The 19,932-nt window shown below is 37.3% G+C and overlaps 2 protein-coding genes across 2 annotated transcripts in view; one reads left to right on the forward strand and one right to left on the reverse strand.

Moving 5' to 3' along the window:
- The window catches only part of LOC146635172 (neural cell adhesion molecule L1-like), a 640,298-nt gene that overhangs the window by 609,059 nt on the left and 11,307 nt on the right, over positions 1–19,932 (reverse strand). The gene's annotated exons all lie outside the window — the stretch shown is intronic.
- On the forward strand, positions 5,330–12,160 carry LOC146635210 (uncharacterized). The gene is made up of 11 exons (XM_085345425.1): positions 5,330–5,390; positions 6,446–6,553; positions 6,736–6,768; positions 7,543–7,824; positions 8,133–8,399; positions 9,170–9,475; positions 9,570–9,830; positions 10,329–10,577; positions 10,781–10,843; positions 11,799–11,850; positions 12,112–12,160. Exons 1-11 carry the CDS (start codon positions 5,330–5,332, stop codon positions 12,158–12,160), a joined length of 1,731 nt encoding a protein of 576 aa, XP_085201551.1.

The following is a 19,932-nucleotide window of genomic DNA, read 5'->3' on the forward strand; positions in this document are numbered from 1 at the left end:
GGTTTTTGCTTTGTATCTGTAACCAGACCTTAAGCAAAAAATGTGTAACTCGTGTAAATATTTTTTACAAACACACAAATTCTCATCTATAGACGCACAAACATTGAATTTTCACATATTTTGTTTTAGGAGGTTACAAAACAAAAATATGCATTTGATTTACAAGTACAAAATATTTATGACCCATTTTGAGCCCATAGTTTCTTTTTTTTTTCTGTGTAGTGTTGGCAGGAAGGCTGCTGCAGGTCAACCTGCATGAAGCGTTTCCTGTTTTCTGGCTAAAACAAAGACTTTAGAAATGTGTTTCTCCCACATTGATGGCAAGATCCTGTCACAGTTTTGGTCTTTGTCGCAGTGTCTCAGTTTTTCTAACAGCAAGTCTGTGGTTAAAGCAGACTGATTACTGATGCAGTCACTCATCAGTAATCAAACCACCTCCAGCTCACTTCCTCTGTGCTGAACCACAGTCAGGTAGAAAAAAAAATGTGTCAAAAATGTGCAACACAAGAAAATACTAAGACAAAACTTAATCAAAGTAACTAATAAGTACTGTTGAAATTCTCTTATATTAAAACAGAAAGGTTTGCTATCAAATAGTGAACATAAAGAACTGCCAATGAAGGCATCTTACAGGTACTGACATGTTTTCATGTATTTAATTTCGTGTGCGGTCTCCCAACTGACTTCAGCCACTCACCCACAATGTGTTTTGGTTTGTTTTTGTTGTCTGGCAACAATTTCTTCCTAATACCTAATGGCAGTCAGGTTATCTACCTTTTAGAGATCTGTTTTTTCGCTCCACTGACTCACCACCAAATCTGTTACGTTGAGCATAAATTAGCTGTAATAAATCCTAAAGTTTGAAAACTTTACCTGCTTAACAAAATGCAATGGACCTTCAACAGACAAAGTCAAAAACATGGTGCATTGCAAAAGAGGTGTTTAGTCTACAAGTGTTTAATGTCTTCTTGCTGTAGAAACATATCTACTAACATTACTCCCACTTCTTTCTCTAATATTACTTAAAAAAAAAAAACAAGGTAGGCACCTGATTAGTGGAAAAGAAGCAAGAAGCAATACTGAGCACATAGTTTCTTACAGGAGCCTATTCTCTGTTATTGAAAGAGTTATTGAAAAAAAATATTCAATTAATTGTGAAAGGCAAAAATTACACAGAGGTCCAAATTATTATTTTTTAACCAACCTACAAATATGTTTATGTCTGCTGTGCATTTGGACAGTTTAACTCACTGGTGATATTGCCTACTTAGATAACGAGTGAAATCTGAGTCTGTGTATTGAGGTGAAAAATGTACACGTAATAATGAGAAACAATGTCATGGTCCTGGGCCATGTTGGCCCAGTATTCTTAGTTGTCGTGTGTTTTGTATTTTGTTCTTTATTCCTGCCTTGGTTGTTCTGTTAAGATGTTCCTTATTTGATTACGCCCTGTGTGTATCTGTGAGCCCTCGTCTCTCCTTGTGTTTTATTCCATGTTTTCTCCAGCCCTTGTGTCTGTGCTCTCCCCGTGCTCTCTCGCCTCCTGTCTGAACCTCTGTGTACTTCCTGTTTTACTTTGACAGTCTCTCGTCAGTATGCGTCATGTTGTGTTCACTCCTGCCCTGTCTCGTTACGATTATCTGTGTCAGCTGTGTTCCCCGTGTGCTCCCACTTCCCTCGTTAACCCTCTGAGTATTTATGTCCGCGTCTCCCTCAGTTCAGGGTTGTGTTCTCCGTCATGACTGTGTGCCCCTTCGTGTGTTTCCTCGTGAGTCCTCCTTTATGACTTCCCAGTTTAGTTTCATATTATTTTGTATCGCCTTAACTTCCCTCAGCAATAAAACTGTGTTTTGAGTTCATTCCTGCCTCCGTGAGCTTGTGTTTGGGTCCTCATCGTGCCTGCACACAGCCTAATCATGACAAACTCTGTAAATTCACAATGACCACATGTAGTTCATCTATTCCCAGGATACAGTGCTGCACCCCGTAACTTAGTTTAATGCAACTTCAGTATCAATGAAACCCCAATGCATTCTTCATGTGGCAACAAACATTGCTTTTTTTAAATAGCACCACTGTCAGGACTGTAAGTCAAGGTAAGAACTATTACTGAAGACCACTTAAACAAATCTACTAGAACATCTGGCTGCTTGGAAAAAATTAGAAAGACACAAACATGAGCTTTAGACTTTTGTCTCCTGTTGTTCTCTTCAGGAAAATAGAGCAAATGATGGCAAACTGAATTCCAGGAATGAGTTGTCCCCCCACTGACTTATCTCTGAGTGACTGAATGCTGCCACTCAGAGTTGACAAAGTGTACTTTGCACTTTGCACTTGCACTTTGTTTTGGTACATAGCACTGAAGTCAAATGTTTCACCCAGGAAGAATGTACAGCAAAGAAATGCACAGTAGTGTTCAGTGTTCTTGATCCACCCCTCACTTGTCACTTCTTCATCTTTTCCTACCAAGAAGCCAGACATTCTTCTCTATGTTTTCAAGTAGTGTTGATAAGTAGTTCCACCGGGTTTCTGGAGGTCTTTCAAAGTGTTTCTTTGGATATCGTCTGATTTATTTTATTAATTTTCCATATCATCCTTCTACTTGATCATATTCTTAATTTCTTTTTTTCCTTTTCTGTTAAAGATTATATTATATATCCTCCTGAGAACCAGCCTACACTTGTATTTATTAAATTTGTTTTTCAAGCCTGACACTTCTTTACTCCTCCACTGGTGAATTTTTCTCAAAGTTCTTAAGGAAATCCTGCACACTATGCTGTGATAGTCTTCAGCTCTTTAGGAATCAACTTGTGCACCTTCCTGCCAAACTGTATGAAACAGTCTTCTGAAAATAGCTGGATACATGGATGGGACTGGAACAAAGTGAAAACCCTGCTAATGTCCAAAGAAAAAACTGAAAAACCTTTAGAAAGCCTATAAATATCACTCAAGAGCACTTTAAAAGTTACAAAAATGCTGTTTTGGAAGATGACAATTATGAAGTGAGAGGAGGCTCAAGAGTTTTGCACAGCACTGTATGACTGTAAGTGTTGTTGCTTGGCATCAAAACTACACGAGTTACAAGGAGTGGAACATCAGGCTCTGATTTGACTTATTTGTTTGCAGTGCAGCTGTTAACAGAACGACAACTACCAGTTTGTAATAATTTTATGATTTGGCAGATTCTCCCTTTACATTGGCTTTATGCTGGCAAAGAGCTCCTGAGCAGCCACGATTGGCAAACTGCAGTTCTTGGTTAGTTCACACTGCAGTTCGACGTTTAACTTTATTTGCAATAGTGACACCAAAGCTGTAGGACTCATGAACCTCATAAAGAGGCACAAACTGGCACAGTGTTGTAGCACAGTGTCTGTTGTGCCACAGCCAGGCTGACAGATGGTTTGTCAGCCTGGCTTTATTAAACTTAAAGCCTTTGCTTTAAGTTTAATAAATACCACACATATATATTACACATACAGCAGGTGAAAAGCAGGGTTTATGCACACAGCGCTACTGCTCACTTTAGCACGAGTAAAAGGAATGCACCCCTGCTCCAGGTATGAGCTCTGTCGTCGCTGACTTATCACTGAAGCATCTTCAGAGCGACAGAATGCTGCCGCTCAGGTCGTCACAGTGCTCGGCAGGTTAAACTTTTCATAATACGGGTAAGGGTTGGAAATCTGCCAAATCCCACTTTAACTGTGATTACACCGACATCAGGCAAGACTCACAGTACTGTGAGTTATAGACGTTTCCCAGCTAACTCTGTTGCTACCATTTCAGGCAGTGGTGCAATTAATTATGCTCTCTGATTGGAGCAGTAAAGGCCTCGTTTTTACATAATGAATCATCAGTGGGAGGTTCCCATCAGGCAGCTCAACTGTGAACTACACCTCCACCCATCCTATCCTGGGCGTGAACAAAGGTGAGGACTCACATAAACAGAGCTGTCCTCAGAGACAAATCTGTCCAGCTGCACCAGGATCGCCTTCTGAACAGCAGCCTTCATCAGAGCCAAGGTAAGATGAGCCGCAATCTACTCCTCAGCACGCCGGCACCTGTACTTTATTTATTCTAATACAATTTTAACATGAATCTCTTTTCAATATTGTCTTTTAATTTGACACTTTTATATGTGAAATATGTGAAAAGCGTTATTTAAATAAACTTTACCTACTTACTTACATCCACATTGCAAAGTTCTACTTGAAACACATCAGGACTGTAAACAAGCTGCACAAGAAAAACAATAAAAACACAGAGATCCAAAGGCAGCTCTGTGGTGTCATCTGGAGAAATAACAGGAAGTGACTTTTTAAAAACACTTTTAAATAATGAAAATACTTTACTGAACTCCATCCCTCTGTGTAAAAGTATATTTTAATGATTGCCTGAAATTAATCTGTGACTTTTAACAGAGTCAGTAAAGGTATATGTAGATCTTACAAGAACATACAGCCAGTTTAGCATTTTAGTTCAAACACTAGTAGAGCAGATAATAATGGTTCTTTTATGCATTGTTTCCGTAATGTTAACGTAGTTAACCATGTGATGATAATGATGTAAAGTCAGGTGAATGTAAAATATAATGTTATTAAATGTACAACCTTCAAATGCAACTTATTCAAAATGTTATTTTGTAATGTTCCTGCAAAAGGAGCCTCGGGCTGCTTACATCTTTATGTTAGTTTTCATAATTTGTTTATAATTGCTTAATTTAAACAAATTATAATTTTTCATAATTGCTTAATCCCAGTTTTGTTTGTAAGGAAGGATGGCATTAAAAATTATTGTTTGCTCTGCAAAGACTGAAACTCCAGGAGATTTGCACTAAGTGACCCATTTAAAAAATGCAACTTTTTTTTTATCCATGTTGTTTTAAGCAGAATCAAGAAGTGACTTCTTTACCCACAACATAAGTGTGTTTATCACAGACACACAGCTGGTTATATTTGAGGTAAACTCCAAACTCTACATCCCAGAAATGAAACATGCCTGGTATTTATTGAAAAAAATCTAGTGACTGTGTGACAGACTATTTATAGTAAATATGCTGGGCGAGGAACACTTTAAACTTTTGGATTTGATTATTAAATAAAAACAAAAATAGCAAACTGAGTTCTCTTCCAGTCTAGAGAAATGTGTGAAATATAAGTGTGAGGAATCAGATTTTAGAGATGAATTACAATCACTACACTTTCTTTGTTCAAACACTGAGTCTGTTCGCATGTTATGATTTTTTTTAATAATGTGCACTGTTCAGAATGTGTCTTTAACTTTCTGTTTAGTGGTTTCGATCTTTGTTGTCTTATAGTTCCCTATCCGCTAGATGGCTCCCTACAAGATGCTCCACCCCCTGCTCTTCCTGTCTGCTCTCATTACACTTTCAGGTAAACACATGCACCAGTCGTTTTGAATGTGTCCTTACAGAGAAAAGAGGAAAAGCGAATCAGGAGGGTTGGATTATGATTTAACTTTCCATTGAGTTACATGACTTTGTCTATATCCTTGTTTACTTTTTTTCCAGAGTTATTCAGTCTCATTTTTTCTTAATAATCTACTCTCAGTATCTCATGATGACAAACTGTAATCAAAATGAAATAAATGAATTGATCATTGCTATAAGATGCTTCCAAAGCTTGACTGGAGTACACCTGTGGACCAAAACTGATTAGACATGATGTGGAAAAGCATACACCTCTTTATAGAAGGCTTCACACCTGATTATCCACATCAGAGCAAAAATAAGGCCATAAAGTCAAAGGAACTCTATGCAGAGGTCAGAGATGAGGTTTTACAATGCAAAGCTCTGTGCAAGGCTGCAGAAAATGTTCTGCTCTACTGACGGTTCCCAAGAGTGTAGTGAGCTCCATAATTTTCAAATGGAAGAGGTTCAGCACAAATAGGACCCTTGTGAGAACTATTCAGCTGCCCAAACTGAGCAGTTGACATAGACTGGCTTTAGTGAGAACGCTGACCAAGAACCCGATGACCACTCTGAAATCCAAAGATGCTGTGTGGAGAGGGGAACAAGAACCCACTGTGACTACAGCCCTCCAGCTGTTCTTCAAACAAGAAAAAAGCTTTTGTAAAACAAGAGTAATTTTTTTTTCTCTTTATTTCCATAAAATATATTATATACATTTTGAATATATTTTGATTTACATATTTTAGGGTTATGTTTAGCAAAACCAGATTTTTGTTATTAAAATACTGCTGTTCCAGTAACACAGTTATGTCAAAGGTGTATTTATGTTAATGAGGCTGGATTTAATAAATGACATCATTGTCCCTTTAAAGTCCTTATAAACTGTTTATTTTGACCTTATGAAAGACATATTTGCCCAAATTCAAAATGTCCAGTTGGTGTGTTTTAGATTTTATTGACTTCCACACAGAGTGTAAGAGGTCTGAAGTGACCCATTTCCCCCCCCATACTTTTTAGAACAGCGCAGCCATACATTCAGGAGTCCAGGACCTGTGGAAAGACTACTCCGTCTAGACCAACGATTAGCAGGGTTTGAGAAAAGGGCAAAGCATACAACCCATACCAGTATATGTGTGTGTGTGTGTGTGTGTGTGTGTGTGTGTGTGTGTGTGTGTGTGTGTGTGTGTGTGTGTGTGTGTGTGTGTGTGTTTGGCAGGCAATCTTTTGTAAAGTTTCCTTTTTTCCATCGTTTAATGATTTTGATAGTCTGCTAATTTGATAATGTCCTGATTTAATCTTTGCTACAGAGCTTGCAGCACTTTTCTCTGACGATGCTCAAGGTAAGAAGTTGTTTTCTTTCTCTTTTATAATATATAAACTATCTGCACTCTAAGTTACAATTAAAGTTACATTTTCTCTGTATTTATATTGTACATATGTAACCGTTAACTCTATGTACCTTCACTGTAAGATGAGTTGCTTGTCTCAAATTGCGGTTGCATGAAGAGTATTTTTAACACTGGCTAAAGTGTCCTATTATCACAAAGACACCAAAAGCCGCTGGAAAGACCTCTTCCTGTCAGATAAAAACTACTATTGGGCAGAGGAAATATGAAAAGAAAGAAAAAGATGAAAGAAACCTAGTCCAAAATAAAGACTATAAATTTAAGTTGTCTCAAAAACGGTAAGACAACAACACATGCATAAATAGTGACCCAGCTAGCTGGCTAGCTGTCTTGCATTTATTCTTATGTTATAAAGACCAAAGTTTTGTTTTTGTTTTTTTTTTATCTCCTAAATAGATATTTTTATGTAAACAGTTCATATTCAGTTTATTGAGGTCCTAGACCCAGCTGGACTCACGATAAAACAGCAGCTGTTATATGTGGTATTAGGCAAAGCTAACAAACTCAGAGTTATACATACATACCCCTAGCATCCGAATTTGGACAATTTCAATTCAAGTTATTATTTTAGCAGAATAAGTTGAACATTGTGTTTTATGCTGCTTTTTCACACTGTTTTGTTTTTGTGGTGAAAATAAAATAACTGAAACAACAGCTTTTAAAATAAATCTCTCTCTTTCTGCTTTTCTCTAAATACTACTGGAAAAGTTAAGTACCCTTTTGACACACCCACTGCCACACTGAGACCAATGAGGTATGAGATACCACTAGGGGGCAACGTGACACTGAGCTGCTTTGTGGACGGCTCTGACAACTGGACCATTTTGTGGTACAGAGCTGCCACATATGGCTCTAAAGATGAGCCTATGACAGAATATGAAGGGAAGAAAGCTATTAATGTGTCACAAGGAGGTATCTACCACTGCAGAGGAAGAAGCGATTCAGGTAGCATCACACACCAAAGTAATGCTGCCATCATTGAAGACACTCGTAAGTTCTCCTGTTTATCCCTTAGTTATGGAAGTTAAAGTTATGAGATTATGTGATCTGTCCTTCGTTTTGTCTTCCTCTCAGCCAGACAGATAGAGAGACTTTGTGTGTGTGTTTGTATATATATATATATATATATATATATATATATATATATATATATATATATATATCAGGGTATTTACATCACAATATAAAGAGCCTTGAGGCAATTGTTGGCATCATTTGGTGCTATGTAAATAAATTTAATTGGACTGAATTAGATGATGCTTCTGTGTTTCTTTTAATTTCATATTTTATGTGAACAGTTCCTATTACGGCCATTTTGACCCTGAAGCCCAACTGGACTAAGATATACATGGGTGAAACATTCACTGTCAGATGTGACATCCAGGGAGGTGAAGGAACTTACTGGAGCTATGATTGGAGACCAAAAAGGTTTACCACATATTATACAACCAATGAAAGAACATTCTACAATGTTGGTTGGGATGACAATGGAGATTATCAATGCAGAGGCAAAACGGATCTTTCCTTCACACAGTGGAGTAATGTCATTCCAGTAACTGTATCATGTAAGTTGGGCATCTTTCATCCATATAAACTGCTTCATTCAAATTAGTAAAAAAAAAAAAAAAAAACATACGATAACTTGTCTGTGCAGATTCTCATTCATCCAGGCCATGGTAACCTAAGGAGCTTGGAAAGAAAAGCAACTCGACTTCTTTAAGTTTCTTGAAGGGACTTAAAGAAGTCCAGTCACTTGACTGATTAATTAAATAATGACCCAGTATTTTGAGTTTGTTCTGAACGCATGATTCTTTGCCTTGGAGTTAAGAAATTATTTATGTTCCAGTTCTAGAATGTGTGTTTTTTCTCTGAATTTGGTAGCTATAGCACTGGATTTCTTGTTTTATGTTGGTTCCCTTTTTCATGCCTAGTCTGATCTCCATGTTCTGTCTTCAGCATCTTTGTGCATATTTCCCTTTTTTTACTCCCTCTCAGTCTGTCACATCTAAATGTCGTGTTTTTCCAGTTGTATCTCAGTGTCTGTTATTGTGTTCTCCAGTGTGTTACTTTATGTGTGCCACACACAGCGTATTGTGACATGGTGTGGTTCAAATGACAACAATAAAATTAGTATTATGTATGACAGTGGTACAGTTTGTAATTCCACTGTCAAGATTTGGTGATATTTATTTACATGTTTTCATCCAGTTATTTAAATGTTTTTGCTCAAAAGGGAAGAGTGAACCTGGCCTGATTTGTGGACCCATCATATAGCAATATTATTTAAAAAAATACATAAATAAAAAAGCCTAATCTAAAAATCTTGTTTCAACAGTTAAACTGCATCCTGTCCTCACTCTGTCTCCCTCATGGCTCAGTCCTGGAGCCTCAGTAACTCTGAACTGTGAGGTTGAATATCCTTCTGAAGGATGGAGCTTCTCCTGGTATAAAGCTGTTCCTTATTATAAAATAACAGAGGAGCCCTACACATATGAGCTGCTACCTGATGGCAGCAAGACTGCTCAGAGTTTGTACATCATTACTGGGCAGACAAGCACAGCAGCATATGTGTGCAGAGCGGAAAGAGGAAGCAACTACTACTACACCTACTACAGCGATCCAAAGTTTGTCTGGTCTGCTGGTCAGTTTCTTTCTGTCTCTCAATACTTGTAATGATGCTTAGTTTTTATGTGTTCTTCCTGTGCTTTCACTTATTGATCCATGTTGTTTTTCAGATGCTTCATCAGCAGCGTCTCTCACAGTCGGCCCTGTAGTGCAAAATTTTGGCTCTGACTTTGTCAAACTGACTTGTAAGGGAAACTCTTCTTCATGGAGAGTGAGGAAGTTCCCAGAGAATGGCCGGCCATATTGTAGCAACTTTTGGCTGTCAGGAGAATCTGTATGCACAATCGACACAACATATTCAGATGACGGAGTGTACTGGTGTGAGTCTATGTTAAAAGAGTTCAGCAATGCAGTCAACATCACTTTACAGGGTTTGTAGAATGTTTTTTTTCCCCTTTTGTGTTATAACGTTTCATGAATATTTCTATCACTATGTATGTTAAGCAATTCTTTCATGGAAAAAGAGGCAGAAATGTAAAGATTATTTTATTTTTGGAATCTCAACTCAGCAGCATAATACTCTTCGTTATTAGTTTTATTTCATTCCATGTTTTATAAATTAATTTACCAACATTTTTCAAGTACATATATATATATATGATTATGATGTGATGATACTCCCCATTCAGCTGAGGCTGAATAGCATCTCACTGAGACACACTTGACAGTTGAAAGGGCTCTATGAGCTAAAAGAAAGGACGATTTTGTTGTTTTTTTTATAAGTCACATATCAGATCTTTAGCTATAAGCTATAAGACATTTGATCAATCAGTAATTATTATTGCACATGTTTTTTTCCCTCTTTTTTATTTTCTAAAATCCAGCACCAGCTGATCCATTTGAAACAATATCTTCTGTATGTTTTGCAGACTTTTATTCTGGTCCTCTCATGATGATCCCTGTTGATCCTGTGAATGAGGGAACTTTTGTTAGTCTTAGTTGCAACTTGAGAAGAAAAAAAATCTTTCCCAATGTGGCTTTTTATCACAATGACAAACTTGTCCAAAATGATTCCCGAGAGGAGCTGAACTTCTTGGCAGTGTCAAAGTCTGATGAAGGTTTCTACAAGTGTCAGTACTCAGGAAAAGAGTCACCATCGCGTTACATGACGGTTAAATGTGAGTAGCATTTGAAAATGTGACTTCTTTTTAAATAATCGTAATCTTTGAGAAGGAACTCACTTGTCATTTGTTGTATTAGCACATATATGAGCATCGAAATAATCTTGTTCTTTTTTGGGAGAATGGTTTTAAAATTGTATTTTGAAAAATGTCTCATATAGTGTCACTTAATACTGTTTAAATGTTTGTTATCACACTAGCTACTGTACCACCTGAAATCTTCAGCCAGAATGAAAGTAGTGAAAACAGCCCCCTTCATCCTGGTCAGTACTTAAATTTGTTATTATTAAATTTTTAATTTTGATTGAGGCTGCGTTACAAGTCAAATTTTTATGTGACATGATATGGTGTCAAGAGAGCAACTGTGGTTCTGCTGGAGGAAGTCAGAAGTGACAGAGAAGTTTGTGAGGGTGGAGCAGGACATGTTTGACAATGTGTTAGGGGTGATTTGTGATATTAAGATTTTCATTGGGAGTGACCAGGATAGACAAGAGTAGAAATGAGTACATCAGAGGGGCAGCTCAGGTTGACAAGATTGAAGGTGAGACTGAGATGGTTTGGATATGTGCAGAGGACAGTGGGCATAGTGGACAAAGGAAGTTGAAGATGGAGCTGCCCTAGAGGAGGTAAAGCAGACAACCATAGAAGAAGATTAGTGTGTGTATAGCTTTAAAAAAAAAATCATATGACTGAGCCAAATTGACTGCAATTTCCAAATCACCAAGAGGAGAGGTGCTAGCTTTTTATCCTCCATTAAACAATGCAAGTAGACAGAAAACATGATTTTCTCCAGTCTGGTATCATCTGGGATCCCAGTAGCCTGAAATGTTTTGGGGGGTTTTTGTTTTGTTTTTTACAATTCAGCACATATCGAGTAACACGCCAACACAGTATCAACACAGTAAGGGGGATAAGGTGCATAAGGTGTCATCTATCCATAACTAGTCGAGTATGTAGAGGGTTGGTGTGACTGTGGAGAATGACAGGAAGGCTGAGATGGAGTCAGATAATGTGTTGTGGTGACCATGTGATAATGTGTTGGCAGCTGGCAGCCAAATGAAGAATATTTTAATTTAAAAAGACTCACAGTATGAAAATATTTTGAATTATGAAAAATTGCATAGTTCTGGATTTATTTATACCATAAAAGTTGTTGTTGTTGTTTATTCAGTCTAATGACTTTAAAATAATTGTTGCTGGATTTATTTATTTTTTTAGGTAGTGCCGCTGTCTATGAAACAGCAAACAAAAATGGAAGACACTGGAAATGGTACAGTACAGACACACACAAATATATATATATATATATATATATATATATATATATATATATATATATATATATATACATACATACATACATACATACATATATATATATATATATATATATATATATATATATATATATATATATATATATATATATATATAAATATATATATAAAAGTATTTTTGATTAAAGGATTTCAGGTTTTGGCTCATCATGGCATCATAAAACTTTCTATGTCTTTATGTGGATGTTTTACAGGTCAGTGAGGAGAGCCGTAGCTGCGAAGCAAAAAAGAATCCTTTTGTGAACCCACTGTTGCTCCTCTGCTACACAAATATCAGTAACGCTTCAGATTTTCCACAGTTAGTTTGTTTGAAGATAGCACATTAAATACAGACCTCATACTCTATACACTATTATCTACAAATATGGCACAAAAAAGGAATTCCAGCTCTAGACTTGCAGATCATGTCTTTATTGGGTCCGTCGGTCGAAGACTAATTCTGTACATCTATACACAACCAAGCCCAACCGTGACCCAACTTGAAGGTCAATATGATGTTCAACATTTGGATTTTAACTGAGTAATCTTTTGGATGTTATGGATGTCTATTACAGGTGCAGGGAATTTACATGATTAATAAATGTATTTTTATTAATTTACAAATATAAACATTAATGTGGTGTTATCAACATGATGCATATGAATGTGGGTTATGTATAAACAAACATGATTAATTACGTGTTAGCCTATATATTTAATAAGTACACGTGGGTAATTGTTTTGGTTATTTAACATTTTCTTGCTTTTCTTTGACTGGTTTGTTTATGTTAATTAATCAAGTTATTTGTTTGTAACCAGGTTGAAATTGTCATTTATTAAAATGTGTTGAAAAGACGTCCACAACCACTACATTTGAACAATAATAGCTCGTAAACATAAAGATCCTAGCAATAACAACACTAGATGTTCAGCAGATGTCGAAAAAAAGACATTGCCTGGTGTTACAAAACAACCCTTCCAATGGACCAAAATTGGACCTCCAAAAATGACTTATAAAAGATGTCATTCAGACATCACTCAGTGTGATGGCCCATGAAGTAAGAAAAAACTGAAATAGATGATCTTAAGTGACTTCAGCTTTTTAACTCCACATAATCTCTGAATAGATTGTGAAAAATTATATTACACAATCTGAATGAAAAATCACCTGTAGATGTTATAACAATCTTGGGAACTATAGGCCGATCTCTAAGCTTCTATTCCTGTCCAAAATACTGGAGAGGATCGTTCTTTCACAACTCCGGCCGTATTTGGATGTGAATGCCATTTATGATCAATTTCAGTCTGCTTACAAACCCTGCTATAGTACTAAAACGGCCTTGCTCAGAGTCCTCAATGATCTCCTTCTGAATACTGACTCTGGACACTCTTCATTCTTGGTCCTACTAGATCTATCCTCGGCCTTTGATATGGTAGATCATAACATCCTATTAGTGAGGCTTGAACACACAGTTGGCATTGGAGGTGCCGCCCTAGATTAGTTTAAGTCATACCTTTCTAATAGGTCCTTCTCGATCAATTTTTGCCCTTATTTCTCCTCTGCTGCACCTAACCCTAACCCTGCAGCGTGCCTCAAGGATCTGTCCTTGGCCCCCTGCTCTTCTCACTGTACATGCTCCCCTTAGGCGCAATCTTTGAGAAGTATAACATTGCACATCATTGTTATGCCGACGACACACAGATGTATTTCAAATTAAGTGATTAAGGTTTGAGAAAAGGGCAAAGCATACAACCCATACCAGTATGTGTGTGTGTGTGTGTGTGTGTGTGTGTATATAGCAATCTTTTTTTTTAATTTTCTTTTTTTCCATCGTTTAATGATTTTGATTGTCTGCTAATGTGATAATGTCTTGATTTAACAATTGTTATAGAGCTTGCAGCACTTTTCTCTGACAATGCTCAAAGTAAGATATATATATATCTTACCTTGAGCATTGTCATAGATATATACATATCTATTTATACATATGTAACAATTAATCTCTGTACCTGCACTGTAAGATGAGTTGCTTGTCTCAAATTGTGGCTGCATGACGATATTTCTAACACTGTCTAAAGTGTGCTATCATGACAATGACACCAAAAGCCTCTGGAAAGACCTCTTCCTGTCAGATAAAAACTAATATTGGGTGCAGAGTAAATATGAGAACAAATAAAAAGAAGAAAAAAACCTATTACAAAATAAAGACTATAAATTTAAGTTGCTTACATAATTTTTTATGCAGTTTTTACAGTTTGTCTGTGACCCAGCTAGCTGTCTTGCATTTATTCTCACGTTATGAAGACCAAAGATTATTTTTTATCTCCTAAATAGATATTTTCATGTAAACAGTTCATATTCAGTTTATTGAGGTCCTAGACTCAGCTGGACTCACGATAAAACAGCAGCTGTTATATGTGGTATTAGGCAAAGCTAACAAACTCAGAGTTATACATACATACATCTAACATCCGAATTTGGACAATTTCAATTCAAGTTATTATTTTAGCAGAATAAGTTGAACATTGTGTTTTATGCTGCTTTTTCACACTGTTTTGTTTTTGTGGTGAAAATAAAATAACTGAAACAACAGCTTTTAAAATAAATCTCTCTCTTTCTGCTTTTCTCTAAATACTACTGGAAAAGCGAAGTACCCTTTTGACACACCCACTGCCACACTGAGACCAACGAGGTATGAGATACCACTAGGGGGCAACGTGACACTGAGCTGCTTTGTGGACGGCTCTGACAACTGGACCATTTTGTGGTACAGAGCTGCCACATATGGCTCTAAAGATGAGCCTATGACAGAATATGAAGGGAAGAAAGCTATTAATGTATCACAAGGAGGTATCTACCACTGCAGAGGAAGAAGCGATTCAGGTAGCATCACACACCAAAGTAATGCTGCCATCATTGAAGACACTCGTAAGTTCTCCTGTTTATCCCTTAGTTATGGAAGTTAAAGTTATGTGATCTGTCCTTTTTTTCCCTTTCTCTCAGTAATATTGCATTAGCAAAGTATGGCATGAATAAGAGGATGTTTATACAGCCACAAACAGATAGAGAGAGTGTGCTGTTTACATCTTTTACTGGTTTTACGTAGTTCTTTTGTAATTTGAAAGATATACATTTAAGTAGTTTACATGACCCTTTTTTAACTGTGTCTGTAAATATATGTTACTGCTCAGAATTCCAAACAATTCATATCTGTGAATCAGCTGGCTGTTTTAACATTGTTACTATTACCTTACAAATAGCAGATTTCTTATACTTTAAACCCTAAGTTTCTTTTCAGTACTGTAGCCAGGCTGACAAAACATGAGAAGTTTGTTGACCAAGCATAACTTTAACATTAACTAGTAATGACTTTATGAATGTCTCCACAAACAGAATTGTAACCATTAGATTATTTTATATAACCACCTAAAAGACATCACTATCTACAGCTGCCATTGATATTTATTTTAAATCTTTCCCCCCAAATTATCTATCAAGTTAACTTTAATAATTCCTTCAAAACATCAATGTGTATCTGAGACTCCATTCCTACAACACTGTTTAAAAAAGTCAAACCATTGCTTAATACTCCAGTCTTAAATATTACCAACCCATCTATCAAATTGGGCTACATATCACTGGCCTTCAAGCTGGAAGAAATTAAACCACCAGTTAAAAAACCATCACTTGGCCCAGCTTGCTTAGCTAATTATAATTATAAAAACGATCTGTCAACGCAAGGGCGTAGATTTGGTTTTGGCATTGGTGGGGACGGGTGTTTCAGCCACCGAACTCTGCCCTGTTTCTTTTTTTTTCCTTTTTGTCTTTGCTTCTTGATAAAAAAGGAGAAATATACTTGCCTACATATGCTATTCTACCTGCTATTAAACCATTTAAAATTACAATTCATAGTTTTATATGTGAATTATATAATGTTAAATTACTATTAAACAAATGACTAAGTATTTTAGACTTTAGTTTACTTCAGCCATATTCCATATAAATCAGGTATCATACAAAAATAAAAACAGCTTCAAATACAGTCAAGACAATAGAAGAATATGACTTTAAGGACTTAAATGTGGGATGGAGCGATTTCACAGGTCTTTCCTCCCCACTGCTGTCAGACTCCACAACAAAGATTTTTGCAGCTGATCACACACAAACCCACACATGTGCAATAAGACTAAGTGCAATACTCTTTTCTGAGTATTTTTGTAAGTTGTATTTTTACTCAGTTGTATATAACATTTGTATTCTATTTTTATCCTAATGTATATTTTATTCTACTATTTTATTCTATTCTATTCTGTACAGTTGTGTACAGTATATTATTCTTATTGTATTCAAATTTTTGCTATATAACTTTGCACTGTCCACTTTCTGCTGTAACAAAACAAATTTCCCACGTGTGGGACTAATAAAGGTTATCTTATCTTATCTTAACAAGATTACTTCAGTTATAGTACACCAACTTCTCTTATGCATTAGCACTAAGGGAACACTAAATGAACTGGTGGTTTTTGTCCATAAAACTACTCATCTAAGATGACCACAAAATTATTATTATGTGCTTGATATGCCTGACCTTTGGCCCTGGATTTCCCCCTCTGACTGCACTAGGACATAGGCTGGGCGAGTCCTCTCACCCACCTCAGCTCCAGAACCCTGCATTATCTACTGCGTGAGATTCATCGGATCAGGGATCAAGACGTTGTTTGTCAGAGAGCTGAAATCAGCTTCCTGTGAAGGAGTTTGGTGGGCCTACCGATCAAAAGCACACAAAGTCTCTTCTGGGTCAAATTTGTTTTGTAGCTATTGAGATCAGCTTTAGATGAACCAGTGTGGCTCAAATAAAAGAAGATGGGGGTTTGAGGGAGTGTTGAAACTATACATGCCATGTCTGTGTGTGGTGACAGAAGTCAAGGAGACCTGGATTCAGCTTTGAAAACATATTCTGAGACATGTTTGTCAGATGGATGGAAAGATCATCGTCACGTGGTTCTCAGTGACTGATCGTGACTCATGCTTTCGGGTGGATTGAGCCATCTGGGATGTTCCTATGAGTCAGTAACAGAGAAAAACATGAGTGGGCCTCTCAGTGTGTCCACACGCTGCTGTCTGCATTACACTGAGTGATAAATTCACCTACTCTGTGAACATAAAGCAGAAACAAGAAGAAACTTCTATCCTGTCACAGAGGAAGCTCTCTGTCAAACCTTATTCCTGCTTCAGACTGTGGTGGCAGAGCTGTAGCAGCTACACTCTTCGATCAGAGCTTCATGTTGTCTCTGATTACAGTAACAGGTCCAACGTGAGAGACTGGGTGGGTTTTCCTTTTTAATATATATTACCAACCCCCAAGAACATCCCAAATCTCTCAATCCACCTGAAAGCATGAGTCATGATTAGTGGGTGCCTGCGTGACGATCCACTACAGTCGGTGGAGTACAGTGGTTTTGAAAAGTATTCCCCATTTCCAGAGTTCTTTTAAAAAAAAAAAATTTTTTTATACATTTACATTGTTCGGAACATCAGATAAACGTAATTATTAGACAAAGATATCTCAAGGAGCACTTGGTTTAAATGCAGTTTTTCTGTACAATCAGAAAACAATTGTCAAATTGACTCCTACAGAATCGACCCCAAGCATGAAGGGTGCTAACAAAGACAACAAAAAATAACACATGAAGCAGAAGCAAACCAGTCAAGTGATGATTGTCACATTTATTCTCTTTATTCTTTTACATTTTGAATGAAAAACATGAATAAAATCCTAAACAAGTAATGAAACAGTCTCATCAAAGCTTCAAGCTGCATTCATCAGCAAATGTGCATCATAAGTGTCTCAACCATTCATATTTGATTTAAAAACACAACTTTTACATCAGGATGTGAAAGTATTCCTAAAGGAGTTGCTGCAGTTTGTCTAATACTTTAGTTACATTTGACTTTATTGTGAAGGAAAATTTGATAATCCACAAATAATCATTTACAACAATATATTCTGCTTTAAATCTTTACAACTCACAACAGAGAACACAATAAAACTAATAACTGCTGCACACTGACACGTTCGTGTAATTTCCTGGGTTATCTGACAGTTATTGAATCCTTTAAAATGGAAAATAACAAAGTGGTACAAATAAATAATAATCTGAAACCGAGAAACTGATGTTTTACACATTAGTGTAGAAACATCTGGATTATCAGCCTGCAAAGACAAATAATCAGCTGGACTGAGTCAGAGAAGAGACCTGCTGATGTTTCCAACATGAAGCTTGTGTTGGACAGAACAGTTCATTCTCACTGAGGCTGGGTTCAGTAACAGCTGCTTAAAGTTTGGCTCAGCTGAGTACTTTCTGCTCCTATTGGTCAGTCTCATAGACAATAGGGGAAAAATATTTACAGTAAATGTACTCGTCAGCCCGCGGGATGATGAAGTCCTTCCTGTAGTGTCAGAGTGAAATCAGTGGTCTGTGTGGAGTGTTGCTGAATGCTGTCTGTCTCTGCTCAGCAGCAGGAGACTCAAAGTTCATCTGCAAAACGCTCTGAGACATTTCAGACAGTCTGCAGTTCAGCAGGAGGACGCTCTGAATCCTGACTCTGTCCATGTGTTCTGTAGGTCAGAAAAGCAACAACAGCAACAACAACAAGTGTAACATAGTTAAATAGAGTTGAAGTTAAATCCCGCTAAATGGGACATTGGCGCCACCTACTGTCGAAAAAGTGACCCTGCAATATTCACAAAGGGCAAGGGATTCTGGGTAATCCTCAGAATAATGGAGGATTCCTGCGAGGTAAGGAATGCGCAAATGTCGTGGGGAGGAAAAATCATATCGTAGGCTGTTAAAGTAATACAGTCTGACCCGATTATTTTTGTTGTTTATACATCATTTGTTGCGGGTCATTTCTCCAGTCTTTATGTTGAACTGAGTGCACGTTTATGTGAGATTTCTTTATTGGGAGGAGAGGAAACAAAATGGGAGCATAGTTAGCTAACTCTGTTGTTGCTTTCCCGTTTAGATTTTGTGCTGATTGCCCACGACATTAAAAAGAGAGCATTCTAACCATTGCCTTTTTGTTGTGAATGCAGGTATGTGACTGTGCCACACTGTTTAGAGAAATTACATTGTTTCATGTACAGCTTTAAAATATATTTCTATATTCCTTTCATTTGGGAAATTTAACATGCAATGTTAATGGTGTTGAAGTTTTTCTATTTTGGTTGTATAAATTTACCACTATACGATCACACTGCAAGTGGAAATGTAATCCTCAGAATAATGGAGGATTCCTGCGAGATTTTGTGCTGATTGCCCACGACATTAAAAAGAGAGCATTCTAACCATTGCCTTTTTGTTGTGAATGCAGACCAGAGAAGACACTACACAGAGGTCACATTGGTGCCGTGACTCGTTCGTGACGCTGCTGAATCGGGCTGGTGTCCTCTCGTCGCAGCATCATCGTGGAGCATCAGCTTCCTTATTGTTTAGTCTGTTGGGTAACGGAATCAAACTTTGGGGACTGTTGGACATACTTTTATATTGGCTTTGTATATTGCCATATTGTATTAAGTCCACCTTAGCTCTATTAATATTCTGCTAGATATGGATCTAAGTGACTCTGATGACACCCCAAATGTGACTCCCCTTGTTGTGGGTAGGGGCAGAGGGTTCACAACTGTTCCTTTTTCACTGGGTGACTGTCGGGTGGGGCATAGAGCAGCAGATAGTTCTTGTGAGCTGGTGGCTGAGTCGCAGTCAGTACAGTGCACTAAGTCATCTACCTCAGACCCCCCAATAACTGATGTGAGTCTAGTCGACCAAATGAGCGACATTGTGCAGCAAATTGGGCAACGCCTGGCTGATAGCATTCTGTCACACCTGACCACGCCACACACTTCGAGCCCTGCATCTGCTACATATACATGTCCTGAGGTGGCGCATGGAACAACAGATCTCCCCTCCAGCCGCTCACTAGATCTCTCTCAAGTCCAGCTGGTGGCTCCACGACAGGTTAAAGACCCACCTGT

Source organism: Diplotaxodon limnothrissa, linkage group LG3 (genome assembly GCF_057381915.1).
Source record: "Diplotaxodon limnothrissa isolate DT_005_m linkage group LG3, D_limnothrissa_male_GT1.1, whole genome shotgun sequence".
In the NCBI taxonomy this organism is placed as follows: domain Eukaryota; kingdom Metazoa; phylum Chordata; class Actinopteri; order Cichliformes; family Cichlidae; genus Diplotaxodon; species Diplotaxodon limnothrissa.